Source organism: Panthera pardus, unplaced genomic scaffold (assembly GCF_024362965.1).
Source record: "Panthera pardus isolate Hobbes unplaced genomic scaffold, ASM2436296v1 HiC_scaffold_25, whole genome shotgun sequence".
Lineage (NCBI taxonomy): Eukaryota > Metazoa > Chordata > Mammalia > Carnivora > Felidae > Panthera > Panthera pardus.
The window spans coordinates 770,773-786,201 of NW_026526821.1; the positions used below are offsets into that span (position 1 = coordinate 770,773).

At 55.9% G+C, this 15,429-nt stretch overlaps 1 protein-coding gene and 1 long non-coding RNA gene across 3 annotated transcripts in view; one reads left to right on the plus strand and one right to left on the minus strand.

Moving 5' to 3' along the window:
• Positions 1-7,062, minus strand: LOC109253401 (uncharacterized). The gene is made up of 2 exons (XR_002074377.2): positions 4,976-7,062; positions 1-465 (listed from the first exon to the last, which is right to left on the minus strand). It is a non-coding gene; the product is annotated as an uncharacterized LOC109253401 (long non-coding RNA).
• Positions 3,779-15,429, plus strand: part of GMEB2 (glucocorticoid modulatory element binding protein 2) — a 24,469-nt gene continuing 12,818 nt past the window's right edge. The window contains exons 1-4 of one of the 2 annotated variants that reach the window (XM_053890007.1): positions 3,779-4,174; positions 10,391-10,577; positions 13,965-14,062; positions 14,556-14,686. In XM_053890007.1, the coding sequence (XP_053745982.1) occupies positions 10,447-10,577; positions 13,965-14,062; positions 14,556-14,686 (360 nt within the window). In that variant the 5' untranslated portion in view covers positions 3,779-4,174; positions 10,391-10,446. The remainder of the gene's footprint in view (positions 4,175-10,390; positions 10,578-13,964; positions 14,063-14,555; positions 14,687-15,429) is intronic. The other variant, XM_019426290.2, reaches the window with a different exon arrangement.

The following is a 15,429-nucleotide window of genomic DNA, read 5'->3' on the forward strand; positions in this document are numbered from 1 at the left end:
GACATTCATGCATTTATTTGTATATTCAGCATGAGTTCAGCAAGTGCTTACTGTGTGTGTGTGTGCCTCACTCTAGAGAATGGTGTTGACTTGAAAGCCTAGCCCCTGCCCTGGGAGAACTTCCGTGGTAGTAAGACTATGCACATAGGGTAAGTTATGATTTTTCAGGGCATTTTAAAACGTTTCTGATCTTCATAATGTCCACCATGAGGAAAACAAGGTAGGCATTATTGTATCACGTCAATGTTTTTTCTGGTTATACGTGTCGCATGTTCACTGCAAAAGTACAGAGAAAAAACCCTCGAGCCACCAAAACTGCTTTCCTGCAGACAGGACGTGCGTCGTCAGCAGTGTTGAAGCTGACACACTTACAGCCTCTGGGAGCTGTGCTTCTGTGTCCTGTGGCTGCACCGCCGTACCGGGCTTTTGGGAAATTCTTTCCAACTTTTTGGTTTCATAAACTTTCTGTTAATGTAGATTGTGCAGATTCACAGTTACCATGTTAGAAATTAAAACTCAGAAATTAAAAAAAGAGCAATTCATCTGAAATGATCCACCCATTACATATTAACATAACATTTTGAGAAACAGTATTGTGCTGCAACTCTACCCAAGTAAAAAAAATTAGTGAAAGTAATAATCTCACTTAAGGAAAGAAAGACCCCTATTGGGGTGCGTGGAGGGCTCGGTCGGTTAAGCATCCGACTTTGGCTCAGGTCATGATCTCACAGCTCGTGGGTTCGAGCCTGCATAGGGCTCGGTGCTGACAGCTCGGAGCCTGGAGCCTGCTTCGGATTCTGTGTCTTCCTCTCTCTCTGACCCTCCCACACTCACGCTCTGTCTCTCTCTCTCTCAAAAACGAATAAACATTAAAAAAAATTTTTTTTGCGAAATAAACCCCTTAATTTTAGAAGTTCCCTAAGATATAATGGAAAATGACAAAATGATGTAAAACAAAAGTGAAATAAAAGCATAAAAGATGTAAAATAAAATCAAAGTGAAAAAACAACAGAAAAGACAAGGGCTCTAGGATATTAACTGGATCCTGAAAAATTACATTTGATTTTCGTGACCTGGTGAAAACATACAGTGATATTGTAGCACAAATATCTAACAATGTTTGCTTAAAAAAAAAACAAGGGCTCCTGGGTGGCTCAGTTGGTTAAGTGTCCGACTCTTGATTTCAGCTCAGGTCATAATCTCGTAATCATGAGATCAAGCCCCGAGTTGGGCTCTGTGCTGACACCATGGAGCCTGCTTGGGATTTTCTCTCTCCCTCTCTCTCTCCACCGTCCCCCATGTACATTCGTGCACCAAGAAAAAGTGTAAACAGCCACAACAAACAAATAAGTGACACTTTCTCAGGGGAAAAAAAATTAGTGAGAATGAAGCCTATGAAAAAAATCTGGCCTCAGATCCGTGGTTGAAGGAAAATGTGTTATTAATAGACTGTTCTTTAATAGTAAACCAAAGCGTGATATGGGGCAGTTTCTTGTAGTTGGAGGCAATATGAACTTTCCCTACTCTTCTGTCAGCCCACTGCTCTTGAGTTTGCGCGTGCCTCGTCCCCGTGTGTGGTTCTGAAGCTCCCGACGCTTGAGCCACCTCCCCCCAGGCGCTCTTGCAGTGCTGGAGGGAAAGATCAGCTGATTGCCGGCAGCACTGGAGCCTGTCTTTGTCTCGCTTTCCTGTCTGGTCAGGAGCCGAAGGAAGCAGAGCCTGAGTAGGGGGTGGGGCATGGTGACCCCATAGCATTCTTGGGCCTGGATGACACCCATAGTCTCATGGCCTCCATGGGGTCCAGGCATCGTCAGAAGGTCTGAAGTCAGTGGCTTGCAAGACAGTGCGACTTGCCTTCCTCTGTAATAAGTCGAGAGCAAAATCTCCCCTCCCCTTGGGAGCCTGCGGTGGGCTGGGAATCTCACATGGGTGTTCCTGGGGAGAAATCACCACCCCAACCCCCTGTATACGCTGTTCTATTCTGCTCTCCTGTCGGCCAAGCAGAGCCCAGAGCTGCAAGTTCATTCTTTGGGAGACAAAAAGGTGAGCGCAGGTCCCACTGCTGAGCCTGAGGGCCTATGGTAGGAACGATGAAGGTCACGCAGCAGCCCGAACGCAGAGACCAGAGACCAGGGATGCTGGGTGCCCCCGGACTCGGGCTGATGGCCACAGCACCAGGCAGCTGGTACAGGCACACTGTCACGTGCACGCTCTCTCCTGGACCACAGGAGCATGGTATCCGTCCGTCTCCAGCGCCCTTCTGAGCATTCTCCCTTTGACTTTATTGGCATTTATTTCAAGAACGTGAGGACAAAGAAGCTCAGATAAATGACAGACACACAGATTGCGTGTGTATTCTCATATTTACCAGATAATAAAACAACAGCACTCGCACAAACTGAATAGTTTAATCTTTAAAAAAAATTTTTTTTTAATGTTTATTTATTTTTGAGAGAGAGAGAGAGTTCGCTCTCGCATGCAGGGGCGGGGGAGGGGCAGAGAGAGAGGGAGACAGAATCCGAAGCAGGCTCCAGGCTCTGAGCTGTCAGCACAGAGCCCGACGAGGAGGTTGAATTCACCACACATGAGATCATGACCTCAACCGAAGTCAGACGCTCAACCGGTTGAGCCACCCAGGTGCCCCTCAGTAGCATCGTCTTTAAAAAAAAATTTTTTTTTCCATCACTGGTTTAAGTACACTCTAAATTATTGAGGACAGAATGAAACTGCCCCTCTCCCAATTATAACATCACTGAAATGAAGTCTGTTTGAAAACCTCCAATTTGGGAAATGGTCTTCAGTGATCTTCCTACTGAAGACTGATCACGGGTTCATGCTTGGTTCTGAACAAGGCGTTTGTTTCCTGCCTTCCCTGTGCCCTCAGGGGGAGCACGCAGGGATGAGGGGGTGGGGTCCTCTGGCCGCTGCTAGCAATGAGAGAAATCAGTCACACCCACATCAGAAGAGTTCATGCTGTCCGCCCCGTTCCCTGAGTGGGCGGCCAAAGACACCCTCTGGGTGCTGCACCCCGACTGCCCGGGGCAGGTAGGGAGCGCAGGCGGACCAAGGAACACGCGGGACACCGCACCGCTGCGGAGACTCCTCTGGCGTCCTCCGGCCAAGGGCAGAAAGCCTCCCAACTGCCCAGCTCTGGACGGAGGAGATGGAGCTAGATATCCACCGCTCTGAGGCCTCCCCCTGCGCCTCTCAATCAAACAGCAAGCGTGGTTGTACCTGGCTCCCAAATCAAGGGTACCCCATAAAAACTGAGTAATGCTTACTATCTTCTTACGCTCTGGAAAATGCATGGGCCTTACCTGTAATTAAAAGTAATTAGAGTGAACGCGAGCAATTCTCAGAGCTCCCTAACCCTACATCTGCGTGTGTCTCTTGGCTCAGTGAAAGCTGAGGCCCCGAATTTTAATTAACTTAAATGTAAATGAGGGCGTGTCCAGTGGAGACAGGACAGTGCGGCTGGGGGGGTGGCAGTCGACAGAAGAACACTGTATGGCGCAGCGCGGACTCAGAAAGAATGTTGAAAGCCCCCTTTAAGGGTTACTATGAGAAAGAAAGCCTGGTGATTACAGGATTCCGACTAGACACGCGGGAGGACACAGACGCAAGCTGCTCTTCTGGAGCCCGCCTCCGGACAGGGAGCCTCTCACACGCTTGAGATGACAAGCGGACCTGCACCAGTTCCTGCCACCGTTCGTACACCTTCCCCCCCGCCCCCACCCTCCAAAAGGTCTCCCTACGGAATCTTCCCGCCCGGGAGACCCGGGCCCACAGCTGTGTGGGCGGACCCCCGCAGGTGCGCCGGTGGGCGGGACCCGGCGAAGGTGCCGCCGCAGCCGCCCCGCGTCCCGCCTCTGCCACCCTCCGCCCGCCACCCGGCGCACGCGCGGCCGGCCCCGCCGGGCCTTATTTCTCGGTGCTGCACGCCTTCCCGCCGAGCGCCAAATAAGTCTCCGGGCCCGCCCCTGCCCTGCGTGCGCGGCCCCGCCGCCTGCGTCAACTAGGAAGCGCGCGCCCGGGCCGCCGCCGCCGCCGCCGCCGCCGCCGCCGCCGAATCCCCAACAAGGAGCGGAGCCCGCGGCCGCCACCGCCGCCGCCCTCCTGACGCCGCCGCCGCCGCCCGTCCGCCGGCGCCCGCGCAGGCCCGGCCGCGGCCCAGGTAAGCGCCCGCGGCCCCCCCGCGGCGAGGCCTCTCGCTCCGCCGCGCGCCGCCGTCCAGTCAGGGGTCCCTGCGGAGCGTCAGGACGTTACGGCGGGGGGAGGGGAGCGGGGGAGGGGCGGCGGCGCGCGGCGGGCGTCACGGGCGTCACGGGCGTCACGGGCCCGCGTCAGGCGGCGTCGGCGGCGGCGTCCGCCTCCATCTTGCCGGAAGGCGACGGGCGGGCTGCTGGGGGGCGATGGGCATGGCCCTCGGGCTGGGCGCTGACAAACGCCCCCCCCCCTCCCCACCTCCGGTCCCCGTCCTGTGGGAGCTGTCTGGACGCCCCCCTTTCCCCCGGCCCGGTGGGAGCCGCGGCCACGCGGGTCCCCTCCCCGCTCGGTGGGCGCCGCGGCCACGCGGGCCCCCTCCGCGGCCAGCGTCGGTTGGGAGCCGTGTGGACTCGGTCCCCGCCCCGCCCCGTGGGCCGTGCCCGTGCGGGCCCGTACTGTGTAGGTGGGGGACCAGCGCCAGTAACGACCTGTTAACAAAGTTGATTAACTTTGCAATTCACTTGGTTGACTTTTACACGGAGTCCAGGTTCCCTCCGCTAAAGCCTCAAATACAAGTGTCGGTTACATCAGTCTTGCTTTGACGTACGGAAAATTAATAGAGCTTAATTGATAAGCACAATTAATAGAAATTGATGAATTGGGAGATAAGTATACGCCGGGGAAACCATTACCCCATCCTGTCCTTCGCCTCACGGAGTTCCCTCCCACCCTCTTATTTCGTGATGAGAACGTTTAACGCAAGATGTACCTCCTGGGCGAATTTTCCAGTACGTGGTCCGTGTTGACGGCGGGCACCGCGCCGTGCTGTAATGTGTGCACTTGCCGGTGCGCAGCCTGAACTGCTGCTGGCGTGCGTTCCCTCCGCCCGGCCCCCGCTCCCCTGAGTTTTCTGTAGATTCTCAGGGAAGCGGGGTCATGCGGTGTTTGTCCTGTGCCTGGCTTCCCTCACCCAGCGTGTTGGCCTCCAGGTTCATGCGTGTCGTCACTAGATTACAGTCCGCCTACGGACACCACGTTTTCTTCACCCACTCGTCCCTCCGCGGCCCTTTGGTCGTTTCCACCACGCGGCCGCTGTGAACCGTGCTGCTGGGAACATGGGAAGGCAGATTTCCCTGGGAGGCACTGATTTCATTTCCTTTGGATCTGGACCCAGACGTGGATTGTCCGGTCAGGCGGTGGTTCTTAGGAACCCCTGTACCGTTTTCCTCAGTAGCTGCACCGATGTACGTTCCCACCAACAGTGCCTGACGTCCTACTGCGGCGTCTGTTGGTCTTGTTAACGGTGAAATCCATGGATTAAATACAACTGGAACATAACAAGATGAACTAGGCAGACTGCTTGTCCCGGAATTGTTTCTTCATAGGAAGTATCTTAAAATTTTTGGTAAGAGGAGGCAGGGCGTCTGGGTGGCTCAGTTGGTTAAGCGTCCAACTCTTGATTTCGGCTCAGGCCATGATCTCACGGTTCGTGAGTTTGAGCCCTGAGTTGGGCTCCACACTGACAGCTCAGAGCCTGCTAGGGATTCTCTGACTCTTCTCTGTCTGCACCGCCCCCCACCCGAAAAAACAAACATTTAAAAAAGTTGGGGGAAGACATCCTGGAGGGGGGAGGAATTTGTATATATGCGTACAAGCACGGCAGAGTTTCTATGAATTTAGAACACTACAAAACTACATTCAAGTCTAGGATTTAAAATCACAACCCATTTCATGCCTGAACTGAGAAAGGGGGGCCGCCGAGATGCCTTCTCAGAGCCGGAAGACAAATACGTGTGCAGGGGACCGCACGCTGGCGTGTCTGGCGCAGCCTGGCCGGGTAGGACGGGGACGCTGTGGTTGACGCTGGGGAGCTGTGGTCTGTGACTCCCTGAGGAGGGCAGGTGAGGCCCAGATGCTCCCAGAAAGGCAGGAAGGACCAGAGGGACCGCCTCCATGGAACAAGGCAGCTGAAAATCTGGATTTTTTTTATGTGAACCCCGTGAACTTTGACAAAGTTGGCAACTCATTAAGTTTGGAAACCCTGGGAGAATCCAGCTAATGGCGCCCGAAGGCCACCACGTGTGACCTCAACTGTGTTCTTAGTGGTGTTTTTGTCAAAGGAAAACATTTGTGATCTTGCAGAAGACTCGGGAAGCCAGGTCTGAATCTGATGTCCTGATGTCCTGATGAGACACTAACAGTTTTGTGTCGTTTTTATATATTTATGCTCAAGAATGCTATTTAAAAAAACGTTTCCTCGTATCTTACCTCACAATTAATTGGGGTCTGATTGACACTTCAGGAACCCAGGCCCTGGGAGTAGACCCGGGCTTCCGTCCCAAGTCCACCCGGTGCTAGGGGCTCCGAAGGTCACGCTCACCTGCTGGGGAGGTGCGGTTCCTGTGCTGGGGGCTCGATGACACCCTAGTGCCTGCTCGGTGTCTACCTCCCCGCGTCAAGGACTTGAGCCACATTCTGTGGAGTGACTTCCGGGCGTGTTGTTTTGGAAACTTGACACAGTTGCCACTGGAGAGGCAAGAGCTCAGTTTTGTGCGTTTATGCTGCTTAGTCCTCTGCAAAGTTTGGGAATTTGGGGGAGGACACGGGGTTTGGGGGAGGACACCGACGTGTAGATCGGATTCCTGCCTTTCTGCAGTTTCGGTTGAAGTGTGACTTTTGTGACCCCGTGGAGCTCTCCCAATGAAAGTAGAGGTCCTCGCTTGGTAAGATAGCTAAACCCTGAGAAATTAGCACCAAAGATCGATATTTTAAGTTCAGTTTTAATTAATTGATTGATTGATTAATCAAAGATTTTATTTTTTTAAGTAATCTCTGCACCCACCGCGGAGCTCGAACTCAAAACCTTGAGTTAGAGTCGCACGCGCTCCACCGACTGAGCCACCCAGGCGCCCCTTGAGTACAGTTTTATTTATTTATTTTTTAAAATTTTTTTTTAACGTTTATTTATTTTTTTTGAGACAGAGAGAGACAGAGCATGAATGGGGGAGGGTCAGAGAGAGAGGGAGACACAGAATGTGAAACAGGCTCCAGGCTCTGAGCAGTCAGCACAGAGCCCGACGCGGGGCTCGAACCCACAGACCGTGAGATCGTGACCTGAGCCGAAGTCGGACGCTTAACCGACTGAGCCACCCAGGCGCCCCCCTTGAGTACAGTTTTAAAGTAGACTTTTATTCATGTTTGTGTAAAAGATTTGGTTTCAAAGCTGAAATCTAGAACACAGAAGTTATATTTTAGAGACGGGGAGGAAGTCTGTCGGTGTCAATGAATTCATTGTGGCAGCTTTCCTGGCTAAAAGGCGTTGTGAAGACGGCCTTCAGGTCCCGTCCCTGGAGACCCTGCCCCAGGACCCCGTGGCACAGCACATCGTCTCCCTCGGAGCCGTGCGTGTTTGACGAAGGGTCAACTTACACGGACACATCGGAATCAGGACCGCCGTGGTCTAGGGTTTACGTTAGGTTCACCTCGGTGTCGTACGTGCTGTGAGGTTTTGGCAAATGTATAACGTCATGTAGCCACCGATACAGCGATACAGCGTGTTTTCACTGGCCTCAAGTCCCCCGTGCGTCACCTTTAGCCCTCTCTCCCGCACACCTCTGGCAGCCGCTGATCTTTTCACTGTCTCCCCAGTGTGGCCCTCTCAGACTGGCTTCTTTGGCTTAGCAGCGTGCAGGAAGGTCCTGCGTGTCTTTGTGTGTCTTCATAGCTCATTTGCTTTTACCTCCGAGTAATATTCTGTCGTTCGGAACATAAACCGAACCATGTGTTTCTCCGTTCACCTTTTGAAGGACTCGGTTTTTCACAGCGTGCTTCGAGCAGCATTTCCCCGCTTCAGGTGGGACGGAGAAGCCCCCTACCCCACCATCCCCTCGTGCGTGCTGCGTGTTACTTGTCATGCGCGTCGCGAGTCCCGCCAGACGGCGCGGAGTGTTTGCTTTCGAGCTGTCGTGTAAAGAACGTAGTGTAGTGTGTATTTCCCCAGATAGTCACCGTTTCCGTTGGTCTTTTCTCATTCTCGAAGTTACGGGATTTCTCTGTAGAATTTCCCTTCTGTCTGCAGAACGGCTCCTTTGGAGCAGGTCTCCTCGTGACCAATTCTCTTACGTTTCCTTCAGCTGAAAACGTCTCTGTTTTGCCTTTATTTCTGGAGGATCCTTTCACTCTGGCGGAACCCTGGCGGACAGCTCTCTGCCAGCACGGTGTACGCGCCCCTGCCCGCTGGCCCGTGGCTTTCCGGGAGCGCCCTGTGGCCCCTTGGGTTGCTCTCGACAGGTCGTGCGTCCTTTTTTGCCCGGCTGCTTTTCAAACGTTCTTACTTTGTCTTTGGTTTTCAGCAGTGTGACTGCCATCTGGGCACGGATTTCTTCGAGCTCATCCTGTCGGACATTTGCCGGGCTACTTGAACGCGCATGTTTAACCTTTCACTCAACTGGGGAAGCGGTCGGGTGTTATTTCTTCACACCGTCTTTCCAGCTTCACGCTGTTCTCTTCTTTCCTTCTGGGGCTTCCGTGCTGCAGATGCCCAGCTGTCTTCTACGCTTCCACGTTCCCTGGGCTCTGCTCCTTCTGTTTTTCCACCTCGTTCCTGTGGGCCAGCTTGGGTAGTTTCTGTTGGGCTCTGTTCATTTCATTGTTCTGCCTCCGTCTTCTCCTGTCTCTATTCTGATAGTGGGTCCATCCAGCGAGTTTTGTATTTCTGTTGTTATTATGTTTCTAATTCTCAGATCTCCATTTGGCTGTAACTCCTGTCCCTGTGCTGAGACTTCCTATCTTTCTGTTTGTTTCCAGAATATCTGGCTTCATTCCTGAAGCCTGGTGCACCAGCTGCTTTAAAGGCTCTGACGATTCATTTCAGACTGGGCTTTTTTGGATTATTTTTTTCTCTTGAGAATTGGCCAGACTTTCCTGTTTCTTTCTTTTCTTTTCTTTTTTTTTTTTTTTTTTTTTTTTTTTTTTTTACGTTTATTTATTTTTGAGAGACAGAGAGAGACAGAACACAAGCGAGCAGGGGGCAGAGAGAGAGGGAGACACAGAATCTGAAGCAGGCTCCAGGCTCCGAGCCGTCAGCACAGAGCCCGACGTGGGGCTAGAAGTCACGAACTGCGAGACCATGACCTGAGCTGAAGTCTGATGCTTAACTGACTGAGCCAGCCAGGCACCCCTCCTGCTTCTTTTTATGTCAGAAAATTTTGGATTGTATCCTGGACGCTCTGAGTCTTGTGTTGTGAGGCTCTGGGTCTTGTTTAACTCAGAGAGAATGTTACATTTCTGTAGCAGCAGGAAAGCGACCTGGTCAGGCTCAGGCTGCAGGTTGTGAGCTCCTTCTGTGGGCAGCGTCCTCACATCAGCTCTGTCTTCAGAGCCTGTGCTGTGCTCTTTGGAGCTGACGTGTAAGTCAGTTCTCGAAACCCTGGGTGTGCCACCTCGGGTCAGGCCCCCTCGCAGACAGGCACCCTTTCCACACCTCCCTACTCTGCACAGCCTCCCCGACACTCTGACCCCAGGGTCCCCTTCCTCCGACCAGAGACCTGTGGCTCTCGTGTGTCCTCAGTGCTGTGAAACCTCAGCACAGGGTCTGCCTTGGGCAAGCGTCAGCATGGGGGCAGGAGAGAAGTGGGGTCCCCCAGCCCTTGGACCAGTGTGCCTCTAGGCCCTCAGCGCTTTAGGAGCTGCTGGGCTACTCGCATCACAGTTTTAGCAGGGACTGGGGCTGGCCTGAAGGCAGAGCCTGTAGCAGCAAAAGTAATAATAAGAGCAAGGCCCTTCTCCCTTTTCTGTCTTGTGTGGGTTTCCCTTCCATTTCTGCAGACTGGAGACTGGACTTGTCCCCAGATACTTACTGTGCGCAGTTCTGGAATGCAGGCTGCCTCTGGGCCGGGGCCGGGGGGACTCCCGTCCACAGGAGTCCACTTGGGTCCTGGTCTCCTGCCCTGGCCCCTGCTGTGTGACCGTGGGGTTTTTGGGCCAGCGCGTGCCGGCTCCCTGCATCCTGCTCAGGGATTGTGGCCGTGCTGTTCCTCTGCCCTGGAGGAGCCCTCTTGTTGTCACTTCTGTCCCAAACTAGCGGGCCCGGACCGAAGGGGGGCTCTTGGAGGTGCCGTGAGCTCCGCTGTGCAGACACAGAGACCACCTGAGACCCCGTGCCCTGCCTTGTGGTTTCCTCTAGGGCTCGGGACCCTGGCGAAGGACCGTGTCGGTCCCGGCGTCGTCTCCTGCTGAGCCATGGCAACCCCGGATGTGAGCGTCCACATGGAGGAGGTGGTGGTGGTGACGACGCCGGACACCGCGGTGGATGGCAGCGGCGTGGAGGAGGTGAAGACTGTGCTGGTGACGACCAACCTGGCTCCTCACGGGTGAGACAGGGCCTCTGTCCTTTGAGGGCCGCTCGGGCCCTGGTGGGTGCCTTGGGCATCACGCGAGGGCGGGGGCGTCCGGAGTTTCCCGGACTGACTGCTTCCAAACCGGACTCGCGTGTCAGTGTGAGTAGAGAGTCGGAGGAGAAGCGGAGCCCTCACGTCAGCCAGGAGGCAGGGACAGCGCTTTACCTTTGCCTTTTCCTCCTGCGTCAGCACGGTCACGTGGTTCTCGTTTCTGGAGACGCGTGGTCATGTGGCTTCCGAGAAGGTGGACAGTGGGAACAACTGGGAACTGTTTTTGCAAAATGAGGTTGAAGAGCCAGTGAGTTTCTTGACATACCCCACGAAACTGTCTTTTCCTCCTCCTCTCTCGTGGCAGATGTGCAAAGAGAGTAGCCATCGGCAAGAAAGTTCACGTCTGACTTGAGGGAGCTGCCTCGTGGGGCAGAATGGCTCCTGCCTGTGTGCCTTCTGTCACCCCTGCCCCCTCTGGAAGGGCTGACATACAGGAGCAGGTCACCCGGGGGTCTGGGGGGGGACTGGTGGCCCCCTCGTGCTTCCTGCCAGAGGGACCCGGGCTGGGGCAGGCCTGCTGTCGGTGTCCACTCTGCGGTGTGTGACCCGTTCAGACTGACGTCGGTGCCACGCTGCGGCAGGGGTGAGCCGTGGCCTTTTCCCTGCCCGACAGAACTTTTGAGAGGAAGGTTCTGGACCCAGGACCTGGCCTGAGCGCCGACTCCCGTCGCTGGCACAGAGGATGCTTGTGTTTCCGTTGCTCTGCACGGCCACCTTACGGACCGGGCCTGGAGACTCTTCCGGCCTCACTCGCGTAGCGTCGGGGCTGAAACCAGACCCGGCCTTTGTCACCCACCGTCCTGCAGATGGGATGGAGGGAGGGCCGGCTCTTGGCGGCTTGCTGGGTTCCGTGTCCAGATACTCAGGGCTTCACCGACAGAGGGTATAACTGTGTCTGGAAGCGCAGGGCCTTCCTGTTGGATTTCCTGCCTACGTTCTCGCGTTTACTCTGGTCAGTGTTTACGTGGTCTGTGTCCCAGCTGCGGGCAGGCGGTGAGGGCAGGTTTCCAGACAGCGACACCACCGCTTCTCGTCCACGTGCCCTGCAGTGACCTGCCCTCCCCAGCAGGAGGCGGCGCCCAAGCCCCCTCCCTTGGATTCAGGACGGCCTGTGTCAGGAGCGGACACTCACTTGGGGAAGGCTGAGCTGCCTCCCCCGGGGCAGGCGCCCTGGATGCTGTAAGGAGCCCTCACCCACAGCCATTCTCGCCGAGGTGCTCTGGTCCAGGTCAAGCCTGGCTTCGTGTCCCCCCCCCCCTCTCCATCCAGGGGCCCAGATGACCAAATGGTTGGTCATTTACAGAGGAAAGGAGGGGCCGCATGTGGCTTCTCCCTGGGGGAGGAAACCCCACGCCCCAGCGGAGGCAGGTTTATCTCAAGGGACCTAAAGATATTTCTCTTCTTTTCCTGTGGCAAATTTTACCCTCTACCCTACTGCATGGAAGCCGAGATTCACCCTTGCTGTGTGTTTAGAAAAGGGTGGGGTGAAGGGCCAGTTAACTGCTTTGTGGGCCGGGTGTTTGGGGGAGAGCTTGGGAGTGCCCCTCGCTTAGGGAAGGCCGCTGGGCCTGCCACCCACCCGCCGCTCTGCCCTGGCAACGGGCACGTGGGCCACGCTGGGAAGAAGCGAGTAGCATTTTGTAGATAGCCAGCCATTCCCACGAACATTTGCTCTAAGTGAGGTGGACGTTTTTCAAATGAAATTTGAACGACAAACGCCAATGACTTTGCCAACTAAAGATTCCTGCCCGCGGGGTGTGTGCGGTGGGCGGGCACAGAGCAGGGCACAGTTGGTCGTGGTGGGGGCCGGACGGCTGGGTTTCCCCAGGGTGGCCCCTGTGGGTGGCCTGCTGTATGTGCACGTGGCCTGCGGTGGGCCACCGCTCTGCGTGTGGCACGCCGAGCTCTCCGGGGCTGGCGCTTCCCTGCCTCCCTCTCCTTCCTCGCTCTCTCTGGGGGACGGTCCCGGTTCTCCTGTGTGGAGGGGCCTGCTCCCTGTTTGGATGTTGTCCTTCCTGCTTCCAGACTCTGGCTTGGAAAGACACTTGCCCTGAATTGGTGTGTCCTGGTAGGAGCGCCGGTGTCCCGTCCGTGTGATGCTTCACGTACGAGCCGCTCCTCGTAGGCCCCAGACCACGGACTCTGAGTCTGCTCTCGTCAGCTCTCGTCCTGACCCGGCGGGAGGTGGAGTGAGGTCTCGGAGACGCAGAGTGGCTTTGACTGGGCGCCGTGGGCCGAAAGGGGAGTGGGGGCCCCAGCGTCGGCGTGCTGCTCTCGGGGGGCCTGGCCGGGAACAGGTGCATGTGCAGAGAGGCGGGGAGAGGAGAGCGCAGGGGTGGCCGTCCGACCCTGTGGGAGGAAGGAGGGCTGGGGGCATTTGAGTCAGGAGTGTTGACTGAGACCCTGGGGGGGTGAGAGCGGCCACGTGGGTTCCGGGCCAGGGGAGGGCGCGGGCGTCCGGGAGCCGTTCCCGACGGGGCCCGTGTGTGGAGAAGGGTGTGCACCGCCCTGGAGGGGAGCCCCGTGCAGGCCCCCGGCTGGCTTCCCAGGCCCTGCTGCGCAGGTGGGCCCGGCTCGAGTATGCTGCACGCATACCCCTCGGGTCGGGGTCTCTGCTCCAGCTCGTGGCCTGTTTTCCTCGGATGCCGTCGTGGCAATCTGAGGGTTCATTAGATAACAGCAGGAAACAAGCTGTCTGTCCTTGCGTCCTTCCCCTGGTTCTCTCTGTAAAAAAAAAAATTGTTCGTGGTGTTTCCCCCCTCCTCCCCACAAAAAGTTTTTATCTGCATTTTTTAAAGGGAAACTTACCTTCCCTTTTATTCCTGGGGTTTTGTATTTGAGAAAATCCTTCACCGCTTTCAAACCATTTAATTCCTTTTCTTCTGCGTTTAACGCTCCCGTGGTTTGCGCTTCCTCGTGCATTTGATCTGCACGCAAGTCGTGTGGTGGAACGTGAGGGCGGCGGTGGGCCATCCTTTTTTCTTTCTTTCTCCCGCGTTTCTTGACAGTTTCTGTAACCGCGTGAAGTCATTAGAATAGAAATAAACAGCTTTATTAAAGGAGGAAGAGGAGATTTAAAATTCCCACTTAGGTGTTATTGCCTCCACAGATGTGCCCTGCCGGTGGCCCCGGGGACACTCGGGGAAATGCCCGCTTGGGGCAGCAGCACAGTGACCGTCACCGCAGGGTCCCTGACCGGTACAGCCACTGCTGAGACCCTGCGGCGCCTCAGGGAAGGGGCGGCGTGCCGGCAGACGGTGCGCCAGGCACGCTGTCTTTGGGGCCAGCTGACGTGTCCCTCCCTCCTAGGGGCGACCTGGCGGAAGACAGTATGGAGACGGAAAATGCAGCGGCGGCTGCCGCGGCCGCGTTCACAGCATCCTCGCAGCTCAAGGAGGCCGTGTTAGGTAGGGAGCCTGCCTTCCCGCCTCTGTGCCCGCAGACGGGTCAGGAGAGGGTTTGCCCGACGACGGTCCTCTGATCGTGAGGGGCCCTCCTGCCCGAGAGTCCTCCCAGCCGTGGGGGGCGGAGGCCCCTGCCGTTGTGACCGGCAGCAAATAGCCAAAGGCCTCAGAAGTCTTCAGAACGGAATCAGTTTCTCTAGAACGATTCCAAGTAAAGCTTGATTTTATTTCCTTAAGTGGCTCTTCAGTTGAACCACACTCGAACATGATTATCTTCACGTTACTATCATAAAATCGCTTTTTGTGACTTTGCCTGAAACTCTAACCCCGGAGGGACTGATGAGTGATGTCGCTGCCCACCTGGGCCTGTCGCAGTCCCCCCCGGACCTTAATGTCTGGTGTTTGTGTGGCGGCTGTTGTGCTTTTGCAGGAGGTACTTTGGAGAGGTTGTAACTGATTTTGTCTTTCCCCTTTCCCTGTCGATGCACCTTGTGAGAAGTGAAGGTGGCTGAAGAGGAGGAGGGCCTGGAGGCTGAAATCGTGTACCCCATTACCTGCGGGGACAGCAGGGCCAACCTGATCTGGAGGAAGTTTGTGTGTCCGGGCATCAATGTGAAGTGTGTTCAGGTGAGGCTCCGATGTAGCCAGGACACAGACACGTGTGCCAGGCTGCAGGGGAGGGAGGCCCTCGCGGCACAGCAGCCTTGAAGCAAACAAAGGAAGACCCCGCTGGGGTTGGAGGGGCGGGGGCGTGACCCGTGCCGTGTGTGGCACAGAAGGCGGCGGTCCCATATGCTCAGGAGAACAGAGGAGCAGGCATAAGCCCTCGACGACAGACAGGATTGTTGCTGCGGTCATAGGGGAAACCACCAGGAGGTACTGACTCCTTGTTTCTGTAGCGCAGCCGTGGGGAGAGGCTGGGGAAGTGGCCGTGCTCACGCTGGGGGCGCCACAGTCGCCGAGGGGGGAGCTGTCTTATTGGCAGGTTGAATGAGGTGTGTGCTAAAGCGTCTTCCAGATGCTTCCTCAAGCTGGCACAAATGGATGGAATACTCCAGCCGAGGCACTGAGTAAAGGTGGGGCTGTGGAGGGAGGCAGAGCGTCACTCCAGCTTCGGCCTGCAGAGCCTTGGCCTCACACCGACCGCCTCCGCCCTGTAGGGCCCAGTGCTCCCCTCAGCTGTGTGGGTGGGGGGCAGGGATTGTCCCCTGGAATACTGTTACTTTTCAGGGGTTCTCCCCTCGGTGTTGGGGCAAACCACTAATAACATGCCCCCGGCCCCCCTCTGTCCCTGGGACAGGGACCTCCTGCCCCCCATCTTAGCACTGAGGGAAAGAGGGACCCTCTTGAGGAGCATTCACATTGGGACC